This window comes from Crocuta crocuta, unplaced genomic scaffold, assembly GCF_008692635.1.
Source record: "Crocuta crocuta isolate KB4526 unplaced genomic scaffold, BGI_CrCroc_1.0 scaffold21, whole genome shotgun sequence".
Lineage (NCBI taxonomy): Eukaryota > Metazoa > Chordata > Mammalia > Carnivora > Hyaenidae > Crocuta > Crocuta crocuta.
Window position 1 is genome coordinate 3,596,456 of NW_027527938.1, and position 17,446 is coordinate 3,613,901.

At 37.9% G+C, this 17,446-nt stretch overlaps 1 protein-coding gene across 1 annotated transcript in view; it reads right to left on the bottom strand.

Annotated features, from left to right (window-relative positions):
- Positions 1-17,446, bottom strand: part of WDR49 (WD repeat domain 49) — a 136,920-nt gene that overhangs the window by 78,901 nt on the left and 40,573 nt on the right. The window contains exon 7 of the mRNA XM_077752230.1: positions 2,751-2,984. Coding sequence (XP_077608356.1) covers positions 2,751-2,984 — 234 coding nt within the window. The remainder of the gene's footprint in view (positions 1-2,750; positions 2,985-17,446) is intronic.

Consider the following 17,446-nt stretch of genomic DNA (forward strand, 5'->3'; position numbering starts at 1 on the left):
TGAGTACTCAAGCCTCTGTGAAAGCTCATGCTGTGTCTTCTGTCTGGAACTGCTTCCTTCTCCTTTTAGAGAGTCCCACTTGAAGACTTCAGGGCTCTGTTTCTTTTTTATTTTATTTTATTTTATTTTAATGTAATGTAATTTAGTTTAATTTTATTATTTTATTTTATTTTATTTATTTTATTAACAGTTTATTGTCAAGTTGGTTCCCATATAACACCCAGTGCTTATTCCCACAAGTGCCCTATTCCATGCCCATCAACCCCCTTCCCCCCCATCAGCTCTCGGTTTGTTCTCAGCATTCAAGAGTCTCTCATGGTTTGCCTCCCTCCCTCTCTCCAACTATTTTTCCCCTCTTCTCCCCCACAGTCCTCCATTAAGTTCCTCCTAATCCTCGTATACCTGCAAACATATGTTATCTGTCCTTCTCTGCCTGACTTATTTCGCTCAGCATAACACCCTCAAGTCCATCCATGTTGCTACACATGGCCAGATTTCATTGTTTCTCATTGCCATGTAGTATTCCATTGTACAGATAAACCACATTTTCTTGATCCATTCATCCACTGATGGACACTTAGTCTCTTTCCATGATTTGGCTATTGTGGAGAGTGCTGCTATGAACATTGGGGTACACGTGCCCCTATGCATCAGCATTTCTATATCCCTTGGGTAAATTCCTAGCAGTGCTATTGCTGGGTCATAGGGGAGTTCTAGTGTTAGTTTCCTGAGGAACCTCCACACTGTTTTCCAGAGGGGCTGTACCAGTTTACATTCCCACCAACAGGGTAGGAGGGTGCCCGTTTCTCCACAACCTCGCCAGCATCTAGAGTTTCAGGGCTCTGTTCTGTCACCCACCCCAGCCCCAAGCAGAACTGATCGCTTGTCATGGACATAGCACTTTGCTCTTATGTCTACGTCATTTTACTGTATTCCATTTTTAAGTTGTGAATTAGTAATGTGTCTGCCTTCCCTTCTTTCATCCCTCAATCCTGGTAAGGAGCACCTGCCAGACAATGGACACCGACACAACCCAGATCTCAGTCTCCCTGAGCTACTGAAAGAAAGGGACTAGACTAGAATATACGAATCTGATTTTTCATTCCTGGCACCCGGACTTGTTCAAAACTGCTTTATTTGCTTGGTCTAATTACTCTCAAATGATAAATTATCACTGGTGGATGGGACTGTGGGTGATCTTGTTTTCTTTGCTTTTAACTCCAATATATTTTTATAGTTATGAATGTAATACCACATTGAAGTGTTTCTCTATAGCTTAGCCACTAATAGTTAGGAAACACTCATGTATGCCAGGAACAGTTCTATGTGCTGTATATACATATTAATGCTTTTAATTATTTATACTGTTAACAGCAACAATAAGTAGAGGTGTGAAGACCCAAGTCAACTGTACAGTGATTCTTCCTGCGTCTGACCCCATATGTGCATATCCTATTTTTCCTTGTAACTTGCGTATATTTGCGCTATCTTTGCTTTATCTTCACATCCCAAATGGACGATCCCTCATCTTTGTGTCTCATTTCCTGAATTCCTCACAGAATATTGCTCATCTAATGGTGAGACAACATAGGATCTTAACATCTACATACAGACCTCGCTTTTTAATTTTGCAGATCTCAATTAGCAAAATGTTCTCCTGGAAACAAATAACATCCCTCAGTGGCCACCAGGGAGCCGAATTAACTGGTTGTCTTCATAAACTTCAGTAAAACATTTACAGGAGAATGTTCCCCGCAGATGGAATTCAAAATGGATTGTTTTGTAAAGGATTTTTATCTCCTAGAATAACCAGGAAACAGGGTTGGAAGTGCTGACATGACACACTACTCATTACTAACAAAGGGCTTTCCACCCCTCGCACAGAAACCGAACCACTCATTTCTGCACGAATGCAGAAGCTTCGGAGGAAGGGAAGGGAAGACCCGGTTGGAGTTACTGTTTAATTGGCCGCAAGTTGGATACAGGCTCTCTGCTCGGGTCCTGCTGTGTAGCTACCATCAGGCCTGAGGTGCTCACTGCAGCGGACTAACCTTCCCTGGTGCCTCACCCTCCACAGCACCACAGGCTGACCCTCCCCATCCTCTCAGAAGGCCTGTGGTCTGTGCAGCATCTCTGCTCTAGAGGAGCAAGTGCATCCTCATTGACATGCAGGTAGCACTCGCGTAAGCAAAGGCTGCAAAGTGTCATTAAAGTAGTGGGGAGACAGGTGACGCTGGTGCTGCATACCAAGCGGCGCCACATTTAACTGAATCATTTTATTATGAATACATTCCGGGCTGCCACTGCGAGCCACTGGTGTAAAATATGCCTGGCAAAATGGATCCCTGCTAATTACGTTTCATGCATATTTCAGAACTTTCCACAGAGATACAGGAGGATGGTGTTCATAAAAGAGAATTTTACAACCAGGTTCGCTGGCATTTGGCATCCAGACCCAAAGCAGCAAGCAACAAACAGAAGTTCAATTATATTACATGTTGTGTTTGTTTTAGCTGAAATATTGTAATTCCTTATAACTCTATCTGTGCTGCTGCGGCCACTGGCTGAAAACTAAATCACTCTTCAATTCCACCTGAACACACATTATTGCAGAAACGCACATGGCTGTTAAATCATTTCTTTCCCACATTTTCCCCCCCTATTTGTCCTCAGTTGCCTTACACTGAATTAAGGAAATGAGCCTCTGGACATGGGGACGTGTCAGAAGGGTGACAGAAAAGCATCATTACCTGCTTCAGGACTGAATTGTAAAGAACACAAGTGACTGCTTTCTTGTGGCTCTTCACCCTTTTGCTGGCCTCACTTTTCATTGCCAACAATCCGAGCTGGTTATTAAATGAGATGAAAAGTCGGCCGTGGGCTTCATCAAAGTGGAAGAGACATCTGAAGTCTTGACTTTTGGAGAAAGAACAAGCCATCCTCTGGATGGACAGCTGGTGCTGAATATCCCAGAGTCTCAAAACCTGGTTAAAAAGTGACAGAGTCAAATGAACATGTCAAGAATACTTGTAATTTTTTAGCCCAAAGTTGTTCTCAGTTCACTCTCAACCCTAGGCAGATAGTTATTTCTTCCACAGTGTTATAATTATATTTATACCTCCTTCATGGCACATTTTTTTTGGTATATCCCTTATCTATTTAATTGTCTCCTTACTTGTATTTATTTTTCTGAGAGACAGAGAGAGAGAGAGAACACATTTGAGGGAGGGAAGGTGCAGAAGGGGAGGAGAGAGAGAGAGAGGGAGGGAGAGAGAGAGAGAGAGAGACAGAAAGAGAGAGAGAGAGAGAGAGAGAGAGAATCTTAAGCAGGCTCCATAACCAGCATGGAACCCTATGTGGGGCTCAGTCTCACAACCGTGCAATCATGACCTGAGTCAAAATCAAGAGTTGGATACTTAATTGACTGAGCCACCCAAGTGCCCCAAATGTCTCCTCACTTGTAATCTTCCCCAGGGAAGAATTGTGTTTTGACTCGGTCCCTCGAAGGGTGCTGTATTTAGCAAATGCTTGTAGTAGGCAGAATACTAATCCTCCTAAATACCCATGTCCTAATCCCTGGAGTGTGTGAATATATTATTTTGCATGGCAAATGGGATTTTCCAGATATAATAAAGTAAGGACATTGAGATGGAGAGATTACCCTGGATTCTATGGGTGAGTCCAGTGTAATCATGAGGGAGATTAGAGTGATGGGGTATGAGAAGGACTCCATCTAGTATTGCTGCTTGTGAAGATGGAGGAAGGGGGCCAAGAGCCAGAGAAGCTGGAAAAGGTAAGGAAATAGATTCCCCCCAGAGCTTCTGAAAAGCAAGAGTCCTGCCAACACATTGATTTTAGCCCAGTGAGACCCACACTGGGATCCTAACCTACAGAACACAAATACACCTGTGTTGTTTTAAGCCACTGTGTTTGTGGTTATTTCGTCACAATAGCAAATGAAAAGTAATACAGTCTCTCTCTCTAATATATATGTAATATTATATATTATGCTTTCTATATAGTTGTTACACATTATATGTACATATTAACCAATTTTATGGCTAGAGAGTATATAACGTATATTACATAGATGTTACACAGATATACATATGTATTGTGTATGAAATGAAAGACTTGGTATTAAGTGAAATCAGGTTCACATAAACCACAGATATCAGATTCTTATTCAAACACAAGACACAAAAATGACATGCAGGCGGAATGAGACAAACACTGGAGAAAACAGAAAGAACAGCTTTGCAGGTACACGTGTTACTGCTCTCACTCATGGAACAGCATCCACTCAGGCCATGGAGGGAGAGTCACAGTGAAGACAGTGAAAAATGCCTCCAAAAGATGCTAGCAGGCAAGCTCTACAGTTAGGCTTTTTGAGTTCTAATCTTGGTTCTGTCTCTTATTCTAGAGTGACCTCTAGTAAGTTGATTTGTCTCGTCTAAGGTGTTGATGTAGTAGCTACCTCATCCAATGCTGTGAAGACTGAACCCAAGCCAAGCATTTAGTATGATAACCAGCATTTAAAAAGTATTCAACAAATGATTTTATTATTAAGTGTATTTTATTATTTTGTCATTGTGTAAATATTAGAACCTAAGAGCAGAAAGGGTTCTTTTAAATAAACTAGTCTGTGTTATCTAATGTAAGATTTCTAAATTATCTATTTAAAAAAATGGTCTCTGTTTAAATGAGTGTTTACAGACAACCCTGTAGTTCTTAACCTGTTTTTATTTTTTTAAGTTTATTTATTTTGAGACAGAGCACAAGTGGAAGAAGAACAGGGAGAGAGGGAGAGAGAAAGAATCCAAAGAAGGCTCCACACTGTCAGTGCAGAGCCCAGTGCAGGGCTCGAACTCACGAACTATGAGATCATGACCTGAGCCAAAATCAAGAGTTGGATGCTTAACCAACTGAACCACCCAGATGCCCCAGTTTTTAACCTATTTATTTATTTTTAAAGTGTATTATTTTACTGAGAGAGAGAGAGAGAGAGCACAAGCATGTGAGGGGCAGAGAGGAAAGACAGAACCCCAAGCAGGCTCCCAGCCATCTGCAAAGCCCAATGCAGGGTTCGAACTCATGAACTGTGAGATCATGACCTGAGCGGAGATCAAGAGTCAGACACTTAAGCGACTGAGCTACCCACATGCCCCAGTTCTTAACCTATTTTATTGTATTATTAATTTTTTTAATGTTTGTTTATTTTTGAAAGGGAGAGAGTGGGGGAGGGGCAGAGAGGGAGGGAGACACAGAATCTGAATCAGACTCCAGGCTCTGAGCTTTCAGCATAGAGCCTGACCCAGGGCTTGAAACTCACGGATGGCGAGATCATGACCTGAGCTGAAGTCTGACGCTTAATTGACGGAGCCACCCAGGCGCCCTATATTTTTTATTTTTTTTTAATGTTTATTTATTTTTGAGAGACACACACACACACACACACAGAATCTGAATCAGGCTCCAGGCTCTGAGCTGTCAGCACAGAGCCTGATATGGGGCTCAAACTCAAGAACGTGAGTGAGATCATGACCTGAGCTGAAGTCAGACGCTCAACGGACTGAACTACCCAGGCATCCCTATTTATTTATTTTTAAAATTTATTCTTTTATTTTTTAGAGAGAGAGAGAGCACAAGCAGGGGCAGAGAGGAAAGACAGAAGCCCAAGGAGGCTCTGAGCCATCTGTACAGAGCCTGATATGGGGCTTGAACTCATGAACTGTGAGATCATAATGTGAGCTGAGATCAAGAGTCAGGCGCTTAACTGACTGAGCCCACCCAGGTGCCCTTAACCTATTTTAAATCATAGAATCCTTTGGGAAAATAAAATCTGTTCAAAATGATGCGCTATCCCCTCCTCCTAAATGCATATGCCCATATATATATACACACAATTTTTCATATAATTTCTTTGGGTATATAGACACACACACCTCCCATACATATGTACAGACTCTGGAAATCTGCAGGTTAGAAATCTATTAAGTACATTCACCCAGAGATATCGTCTTCTACCTTTGGTTCTACTGTCTTAGTAGAGGCAGCTTCTTAGTTCTCTTGGTCTTTGCACTTTCTCTCCGGGGGAGGATCATCATTCCCATTTTTTTTTAACCTTTGAAACCATAGTTGGATATGTCAATGGTGTAAAATCCAATAGCACTGGAGGGTTTTATTCTCAGCCTATCCCCCAAGCCTCTAAAACCTCAAGTCCTACTCCTCAGAGGCAGCCTTTTTAAAATTATTTTTTAAATTTTTATTTATTTGAAGACAGATTTCTTTCACTCTTCCTGAGTTATGGATTTCTCCCTAACACCAAATAATAGCTGTGTGTGTGTGTGTGTGTGTGTATGTGTGTGAATATCACATATTGATCTAGTGACTCTCTCCTTTGAATGAAAAAAGGTTGCTTACGTTCTTTTTCTCCCTTATCATTCCTCCCAATCTAAACTTTTTTTTTCCTGGTCCTATTGGTTGTGATACTTTAAAATGATATCCTTACACATTAATTACCACGTTATCGATTTAAGACAGTATCTCTCTACTCATCAAAATGTAAGATAAGCACAGTCCTCAGAAGGCATCCAATATTTCAGGTGTGTTCCAACCACTGTTACAAGTGCTGTGACTTCTTTAAAGTCACTTATTTTTGTATTATGGTTAAGGCACCCCATCAGGAATTTTGCTTACCTTGAGGGTCTGTGCAAAACTCTTATATCTTACTCTAATGAACAAGTAATCATGCCAGACATCTACCATCCTACCTTCAAAAATCGGATGTTTTAAGCTAAGACTAGGATCCTCCTACTTTTTTTTTTAAATGTTTTTATTTATTTCTAGGAGAAAGAGAGAGAGACAGCATGAGCAGGGGAGGGTCAGAGAGAGAGGGAGTCATAGACTGAAACAGGCTCCAGGCTCTGAGCTGGCAGTTAGCACAGAGCCCGACGCGGGGCTCAAACCCACGAACCGCAAGATCATGACCTAAGCGAAAGTCGGACGCTTAACCGACTAAGCCACCCAGGCGCCCCGGATCCTCCTACTTTTTTATTCAAAGTTTCAAAGTATGACAATATAGCTTTGAATCCTAATTCAGTTATGTTGACAGTTCTTCCCTAATTTGTTCACATATCTCATGAGACATAGTAGCTGTTCAATAAAATTTTTCTAAATTTGTTGAACAATGTGGCTCAGCTAATAACTATGTCTCTATCCAGCTCGTTGGTGGAGTTCACCAGTTAGGATAAAATCAAAAACTATAGAGCCCCATAAAAACTTGCCTCACTTCTGTATGGTTATTCACCCAACTGCAAATCTTATAAAATCCACAATGTCATTCTATGAAACTTTTTCAAACATCTTCTAGTAATAATTATGCATAATGTATAGGGTAATCTCTCCATCTACCAACAATTATAACAAACTTAAAGTGACCTAGGCAACACCTGGCAGATAAACAGCATTACCAATTCTTGTAACTCCAGGAATATGTATTTATGAAGTAAATTGGTTTTTGTGGCAAGAATTTTTCATTAAAGCACTCATTCTAGTTCTTAAACAGTGCTGAATTGTTTTTATTTAAAATATTCTGGCAACACTCCAGAATATGATTATCCTCAAAAATATAAATTCTATAAGAACAAAGACTTGCGAATATTTTCCAATGTATTCTAAATATAAATAGAATGGATAAACTTATTTTGAATGTTAAAGCCACAAGATGAGACACATCTCCGTCATTCTCAAATACCCATACTGCTTATAACAGTTATGCCCTCATTGTTCAGAATCCCATCTTGTTTAATATAGATTCCCTTCTAAAAAGTAGAAACTAACTTCATGTCAGAATAATAATTTGGGGCATAGTTGAATATAGATTAATCACAACTCAACAGTATTAATGGACTATAATGGCCACTGAATCATTTTCCTCTGTGTTGTTCAAATAATTTATATTGTCTTTAATATTTTATTGACACTTAGTTACATAAATTAAATGAAAACATTAAAAATAGATGAGCAATAACCTCTAGTCTATGATAGGTTAGTTCCTGCTATTAGCAATCAAAACTAGAAATATGTTTTCATCAAAATGTGTATATTTCTCACTTTTTCTTTTTTTTAATGTTTTTTATTTATTTCTGAGAGAGAGAGAGAGATAGTGTGAGCAGGGGAGGGTCAGAGAGAGAGAGGGAGATATAGAATCTGTAGTAGGCTCTAGTCTCTGAGCTAGCCATCAGCACAGAGCCCGATGGGGGGCTCGAACCCACAAACCGCATGAGATCATGACCTGAACCGAAGTTGGATGCTTAACTGACTGAGCCACCCAGGCGCCCCTCTTACTTATTCTTAAAGTACTTTTTATTGTTCTGGTTTCTCTTCTTCCTCTGAAGATCCCTTAACTCTCTTAATTAGTGATCTCTCACATCTTTAATTCTCTAATTTTTCTGTCTGCTCAGAATCAAAGCAACAATACTGATATATTACCATCATTGCACAAATGATTCTAGTATTCTCCTAGAAATCATGTCACATACCATGTTCCAGTTTTTCCACACCACCACATTCTATACAAGTGGTTCCTAATCTTGACATTAGAAAATCCAATGGCACCTTAGAAATTCCCTATTTGGACCCTTCTGCCAAGTCTATTAAATCAGAATCTCTGAGGATGGAGCTCAGGCATTAGTGGGTTTTTGTTTTGTTTTGTTTTAATTTCCCAAGCATTTTCTTTGCATTGTACCCTGACTTCTCTACATGGTTTTAAGGTCAATACTAATACCCTTGAACAAGAAATCTTTCTCTCAGCTTAGCCGGTAATATTATGTGACTTGGCTTTAAGCCAGATAACTACATTCCCCTTCTTTCCTAATCAGTCTTTATGCTTATAACCATGAAAATATCTCACATTAACTCAGTTTTACTAATCACGTTCTTTGACAAATGAAACTTAAAGATATAGTTAGTATTTGAGAAGCCCGGGTTCTTCTCTCTTACATTGAAGTTGACTTCTGGGATAGAATTAGGCCACAGTGCAGAAAGACATATCTTTAATATCATTGTTCATTTCAGATTTCCTAGAGAGGTTTTCTTCATTCTTAGTAGGAAAGAGATAAATTGACAAACATCTAAGCTTAAAAATTACAACTGAACAACTGGTATTTTAAAAATATTTTCCACAAATTTTCATTTAAACTATATATTGTGTTTCCATCATGACATGGCGGAATGTGTGATTCTACCATGTGGAATGGCTGAGAATGTGTGATGTGTGTCCAGACTCAGCCTTCCCAAGTCTAGTTCTTGAAATGACATGCTTGAGGGTTTCTATTTCATCTCCATTTTTATATCAGAAGGAATAAGTACCCGAGCTTATGATCTAATAGCTAGACAAAATTTAGCTTTTTATACAATGATAAGGACATCTTTTTCTGCTTTATCTTTACCTTGTTTCAACTGTTAGCCCTTTAATAATGCAGGATTATAAAAGCAAAATGCTTTGTTATTCATATACATTAGAGCAAGAAATCAGTGGGCTGAGAGCAGACACCCAGATCCTCATTTTAATACTACTCAGATTTTGTTAGGGTAGGTGTGTGATTTTACCTTTTCATTTCCTCACCTTTCTCCTAGAGGGGCCTCTGCCAGCTCTGAAATTCTGCCAATTCTGTCTAGAACATACTGAGGTTTCTCAACCTATTAACTGTAGATTCCAAAACAACAACAATTCAAACAAACTTAGGAAGGTACACTTTGAAGACTGACTAAAGAAATGAAGGACACCACCATATTTTCAGTCTAATGTTGCTGAAGAATATTTTTCCTACTTCCTGCAAGAGACAGAATTCATATCACATGGACATAGTAAAACTGTGCTCCACAGATAAGAAAATAAATAAGTAAAACTGTTATTTTGTCCTCTATTATATTTGTAAATGGATAACTTCATGGATGGGTGGGTGTATGAATAGATGTACGGATAGATAGAGAATCTGTTTTCAGTGCAGTTTTTAAAACCAAATCCCTATTATTTACATATTGGCAACATCTCCAAGTTTTTCTTTTAATTTTCTTTTACATGTATTCATTGAGAGAGACAGAGTGTGAGTGTGGGAGAGGCAGAGACAGAGGGAGACACAGAATCTGAAGCAGGCTGCAGGCTCTGAGCTGTCAGCAGAAGGCCTGACAAGGGGCTGCAACTCATGACTACAAGATCATGCATGACCTGAGCCCAAGTCGGACGCTTAACTGACTGAGCCACCCAGGTGTCCCTCCAAGTTTAATCCAAAGTAGGAGACAAAAGAGGTTCACAGTTCCCTAATAATGATATACAAGTGAGGGAAAAGCAGAAAACAGACTCAGATGACTCTATCAAAGTGAGATCTGTTTGGCTTCATCAAACATTTGCTACTAACTCCTGCCAACCTGTAGGGGAAAGATATAAAATGAAATAAGAAAAAGGGAAAGAGAGTATATATCATGAGGGGATTTTAAGGACAGCAGTACAGCAGCTCAGCTCTCCAGGGTAATCCACAAAAATGGATAACCTACTTGCAGATGATAGCATAACAGAACCTGATGGAATTGGGTCTCCTGAATACTCCTTTATGCCTGAACAAGCCTATTTATTTAGGATTTAAGCCTTTAGATAATCCATGAAAGCATCATCAGTGAACCCTTAAAGGCAATTTTGTTTGACATGATATATGCAAGCAAAAGTATTCTACTGAATACCTCAGATAATGTTTTATCATAAAGTCACAGAAAAGAGCTTCCTTTAAGAAATATTTTTACTAGTTGTTTTTTTCCCCCAGGACTGAAGTCAAACCCAAAATATTGGCTGGAAATTAAAATCTTCTCTTGAGCTAACCATCTTTAAATTGTTATGGTAGCCATTATCTTCTCTGTTTTTTTTTTCCAAAAAATATGAGAGAAGATCTACAACTCTAAGACTCAGATTTCTGCTAAGTGTTGGTTTGTGTACTGTATCACTGAACTTGAAAACGTCAAAACCTTTCTAACACTGTGAATTGTTCTGCAAAAATCTCATTGATGTCCCAGTTCAACCTTAATAAATTTAAACTAAGTAAACTCAAGTTTAATAAACTTAACTAATATCAACATTTTATTTTAGGTGCTTTCCTTTTTCATAACAAAGGCTTATTTGGCCCATATAACTGTCGGTAACTTGAGGGATTTTTTAGTTGCCTTATGCGAGGATGAATAGATCCAACAAGCACATCTATAATACAAAGTAAACTACGATTTTATTGTGAAATTCTCACAGATGGAAAATTAAATTGAATATTTATTCTGTCCATTTCATTTTACAATAATCTTACCACTTATTTTTGTGCCATGTATGTCAATTGCCTGTTTAGTAAAAATAAAGAAACCTATCATTTAAAAAAAAAAGTTTATTTGGGGAATTGAAAAAAATCTCAATTAACTGATTTTTTTGCTATTATCATTACTCACATAACAATGAAAACATTACAGAATTTTTCTTAGTCTTCAAAATTTTTTTTCTAATTTAGCTTTTCAAAGATCACCATTCCTATTGTATTTTACAAAGTAAACCTCAACATTTTAAGTTTCTTTCTTCCTGCCTTCCTCTCTTTCTCTTTCATTTTCCTTCCTTCCTTCCTTCCTTCCTCCCTCCCTTTCTTTCTTTCTTTCTTTCTTTCTTTCTTTCTTTCTTTCTTTCTTTCTACTCTCTTGAGATTTATACTAATCACAGTTTTGAAGTAAACAAACTACAACTGGCTAGAACCAGGAAACTCTGGTTCAAGCATCATTACAGTCTCGGTTTTTATAGGGGGTCTTTCTGCCTTAAAGGAACACAGTTCTGAAGAAAACATAATGTCTGCCATCTTGCTGAGTTTTCAGGGAGTGGGAACAATCTCCACAGATCCAAAGGAAAAAAAGAGAGAAAATGTAACAGGCTTAACATGGAAAAGCTCCTACAGCCAGGAGCCTAAGCCCCAGACCATCAGCAAGGTGCAGGCACTGAGGCAAGACTGTTCAATTAAACTGGACAAGAGAAAAGGAGAATGTAGTAGCCATGGGGAAGAGACTTTCCTCATTTCTACCTTCAGAAACAAGTAGATATTTCTGCAGGAAAGCATCTCCAATTTAGTTCCTCAGAATGCGTACAGTTTGGCAACAGTGAAAAATGAGGTAGCCATAAAAGATAACAGAACATAAAAAGGAAACAAGTCACCATGAGAAAGAATAACCAGAATAGCAAATATCAGATTTAGATCTCTCAGAACTCCAGATAGTGGAATTACTAAGTAAGGACATATAATAATTACCTTGAATTAAAGAGCTTGAAGTCAAAATCCCCAAAATGATTATCTAAAATTACCAATCAGTTAAAAAAATGTTTTAGAAGAAAAACACTACATTAAAATTAAAAATCCAATGAATGGGTTATATAGAAAGTGGTCACACCTCCATTAGAAACATTCACATTAAAGAGGTGCCTGGGTGGCTCCGTTGGTTAAGTGTCTGACTTTGGCTCAGGTCATGATCTCATGGTTTGTGAGTTCCAGCTCTGTTGAACTCTGTGCTGACAGCTCAGAGCCTGGAGCCCCTTTCAGATTCTGTGTCTCCCTCTCTCTCTGCCCCTCCCTTACTCGTGCTGTCTCTCTTTCTCTCTCTCTGTCTCTTTTTCTCCCTCTCTAAAAATTAAACATTAAAAAATTCATTAAAAAAATAAACATTCACAATAAAGTCAAGAATATTCCTAAAATATGTAGGAAAAATCTAAACAATGAATGGGAAAGAAATTAGTGCATGAAATTTTTCTGAAAGACAGCTAAAAGAATGAACAAATGGTGAAATAGAGGCTGTGGTTTCTCAGTACTTTAAAGATGTCAAATATTGGGACACCTGGGTGGCTCAGTAGCTTAAGCGGCCAACTTCAGCTCGGGTCATGATCTCATGGTGCATGGGTTTGAGCCACCCGTCAGGCTCTGTGCTGATAGCTAGCCTGAGCCTGAAGCCTGTTTCAGATTCTGTGTCTCCCTCTGTCTCTAACCCTCCCCTGCTCATGCTGTCTCTCTCAGAAATAAATAAAACATAAAGAAAGAAAGAAAGAATAAAAAAAGATGTCAAATATCATCATACTCAATGAAATTTCAACCCAAATATTAGTGTATTTTTTTTCATGAAACATGAATATTGATCCTAAAATTTACTCGGAGGGATAAAAGGCAGAAGATAGTTAAAATTGAAAAAGGGAAAGAAGTAGTAGAAAACAACCTACCAGGTATCAAAACATACAATAGTTATGTTGGTTAAATGGTATATTATGTAGGTAAAGACAAGTAGACTGATAGAAATAACAAAGCACTCAGAAATAAATTCATATATATATATGAATTCATATATATATATGGTAGTTTAAATGATGATAACAATAGCATTTCAAACCAGCAAGAGACAAATTATTCAGAAAATAATTTGGATATCCATTTGTAGGAAAAAACAACTTTATGTAAACTACAAAGGTAAACGCAAAATATATTCAACAACAAAAAAACTACTGGTAGAAAACAAAGGAGATATTTCATAGTTTATACATATGAAGTGTGAAAGACATTCCTAAGCTAGATACAAAATCTAGAGCCATAAAGAAAATCATTTCATATTTGCTTGAAACAAGTGAAATATTTGCATTATCTATAATAAAGGATAAACAAAATATTTTTCAAACTACTACAAATCAATAAGAAAAAGACAAGAGTTAGTAAGATAAAGGGCATGATCAGATAATGCACCCCCAAAATAAATAAGTAAAATGAAATCTGCAAAAGAAACACATCACAGGTTTTTGCCCATCAGATTCACAAAAAAAGTGAACACATTAATAGCATCCATTATTGACACAAGTGGAGAAAGAGGCACATTTACACACATCTGATGAGTATACCAGTGAGTACAACATTTCTAGATCTAAGTCAGCAATATTCAAAAAATAATTGAATGTTTATTTACTTTTGAGAGAGACAGAGACAGATCACAAGTGGGGGAGGGGCCAAGAAAGAAAGGGAGACCCAGAATCTGAAGCAGCTCCAGGCTCTGAGCTGTCAGCACAGAGGCCAACATGGAGCTCAAATTTGGAATGGTGAGATTATGATTTGAGCTGAAGTTGGATGTTTAACCAACAGAACCACCCAGGCACCCTGAAATCAGCAACATTTTTAAAAAAATATTTAAGGAATGCATCTTTGTTGACCCAAGAGCATCAATTCTAGGGGCTTATGTCTAAGAACTTATCACAAAGAAGTTAACATACAATGTCTTAAAGTGTGTGTGTGTGTGTGTGTGTGTGTGCATGTATGCGTGTGTGTGTTTGTATGTGTGTGAGAGAGAGAGATGGTTTATAAAGGCTGGGGTGCCTGGGTGACTTGGTCAGTTAAGCTTCTGGCTTTGGCTCAGGTCAGGATCTTGCTTCTCAGATCATGATCTCACAGTTCGTGAGTTCGAGTCCTACATCAGGCTGTCGGTGCAGAACCCAGTTTGGATGCTCTGTTCCCTTCTCTTTTTGCCCGTCCCCTGCTCATGCTCCCTCTCTCTCTCAAAAATAAATAAAAAAAATTTTACAAAGATTATAAAGGTAAAAAATTAGAAGTATCTTTTATAATTAACAGGTGCTTGATAATAAAGTATTATAATCTATTACAATGAATTACTATGCAACAGGTAAAAATTCAGGTCTATGTATAGTCACACAGAAGGAGCTCCAGGAGCTATTATTTAAGGAAAACCAAGTTGCAGAAAAATATGTTTTGTGTGATACCATTTACATAAAAACTGATAATAAATACTACCTTATATTTGTACTCATACATAGGATAGTATATATGATAATACAATATAATATAATATAAGAACAATATAATAACTGTAACATAATATAATGTTTTATTATATACATATAATATATAATACTGTTAAATGTTGAATAACATGGGCTTAAGCTGTGCAGGTCCACTTATACGTGATTTTTTAAAATAAAATCAGTATAGCACTGTAAATGTATTTACTCTTCCTTATGTTTCCTTAGCATTGCCTTTTCTCTACCTACTTTGTTGTAAGAATACAGTCTAAAATACATAAAATATACAAAATATGTGTTAATCAACTATTTATGTTATCAGTGAGGCTTCTAGTCAACAGTAGTAGGCTATTGGTAGTTAAGTATTTGAGGAGTGAAAAGTTATACATCAATTTTTGACTATGGTTGGGATGGATGCCCCTAACTCCCACACTGTTTAAGGGCCAAATGTATAATAAAAATTATGAGAAAATGTACATCAAGAGTTAATGGCTATTTCTTGGGAGAAAAATTGATTTGAAGGGGAAGTAACCAAAATGAATATCCATTTTTTGCACTACATTTTTCTTCATTTATAATTTTTATGGAAAGGGATTAATTCATTTATCTGTGTAATTTAAACACAATCAAAGTGGCTTTGTTTCTGGACGAACAGAGGGAAGTTGAGGAGGAAGAGTATGCAGAAGGAAAAGGAAGACAAGCAGGTAAGATACAGTCCTAACACAAAAGTCTCACTTTGTATTTACCTTACCAACTTTGGGTCTACAATGTAGAGATCAGGGTCTGAAAAAAATCAGAACCTTAAACAAACAGTCCTAAAACTTTTACGGAATCACAAAAGACACTAAATAATCAAAGCAATCTTGAAAAAGAAAAAGAAAGCTGGAGGCATCACAACTCCAAATGTCAAGGTATATTGTGAAGATGTAGTCATCAAACCAGTATGGTGCTGGCACAAAAACAGACACATAGATCAAAGGAATAGAAAACTCAAAAGTGGGCCTGACTTGGGGCGCCTGGGTGGCTTAGTCGGTTGGGCGTCCGACTTTCGCTTAGGTCATGATTTCGCAGTTTGTGGGTTCGAGCCCCGCGTCGGGCTCTGTGCTGACTGCCAGTTCAGAGCCTGGAGCCTGTTTCAGTCTGTGACTCCCTCTCTCTCTCTGACCCTCCCCTGCTCACGCTGTCTCTCTCTCTCCTAGAAATAAATAAAACATTAAAAAAAAATTAAAAAAAAAAAAAAAAAGTGGGCCTGACTTCTGGCCAACTAATCTTCGACAAAGCAGAAAAGAATAGCCATTAGAAAAAAGACACTGTCTTCAACAAATGGTGGTGGCAAAACTGGACAGCAACATGCAGAAGAATGAAACTGGACCACTTTCTTACACCACACACAAAAATAAATTCAAAATGGATCAAAGACCTAAATATGAGACAAAAAACCATCAAAAGTCTAGAGGAGAACATAGGCAGCAACCTCATTCATATTGGTCAGGGCAACTTCTTACCAGACAAGGGAAACAAAGGCATAAATGAACTGTTGGGACTTCATCAAGATAAGGAACAAAGGAAACAGTAAAGGAAACAATCAACACAACTAAAAGACAGTCTATGAAATGGGAGAAGATATTTGTGAATGACATATCTGATAAAGGGTAGTATCAAAAATCTATAAAGAACTTATCAAACTCAACACTCTTCCAAAACAAAACAAAACAAAACCCAGTTAAGAAATGGGCAGAAGACATGAATAGACATTTTTCCAAAGAAGACATACAGATAACCAACAGACACATGAAAAGATGCTCAACATCACTCATCATCAGGGAAATACAAATCAAAATTATAATCAGCTACCACCTCACACCTTCAGAATGGCTAAAATTTACAACACAAGAAACAACCAGTGTTGGTGAGGATGTGCAGAAAGAGGAACCCTCTTATACTATTGGTGGGAATGCAAGGCAAACTGGTACAGCTACTGTGAAAAACAGTGTGGAATCTCCTCAAAAAGTTTAAAATAGCACTATACTATGAACCAGCAATTGCACCAGTATATTAGGTATTTACCCAAATATATATACAAAAATACTGATTTGAAGGGGCACATACACCCTGATGTCTATAGCAGCATTATCAGCAATAGCCAAATTATGGAAAGAGCTAATGTTCCCATCAACTGACGAATGGATAAAGAAGATGTGGTATATAGATACAATGGAATATTACTCAACCATTGAAGGGAATGAAATCTTGCCATTTACAATGACGTTGATGGAGCTAGAGGGTATTATGATAAGGAAAGTAAGTCAATCAGAGAAAGACAAATACCATATGATTTCACTCATATATTGAATTTAAAAAAAAAAACACAGGGGTGCCTGGGTGGCTCAGTCGGTTAAGCGTCCGACTTTGGCTCAGGTCATGATCTCATGGTTTGTGGGTTTAAGCCCCACATCGGGCTCTGTGCTGACTGCCAGCTCAGAGCCTGGAGCCTGTTTCAGATTCTATATCTCCCTCTCTCTGACCCTCCCCTGCTCATGCTGTCTCTCTCTCAGAAATAAATAAAACATTAAAAAAAAAAACAACAGATGA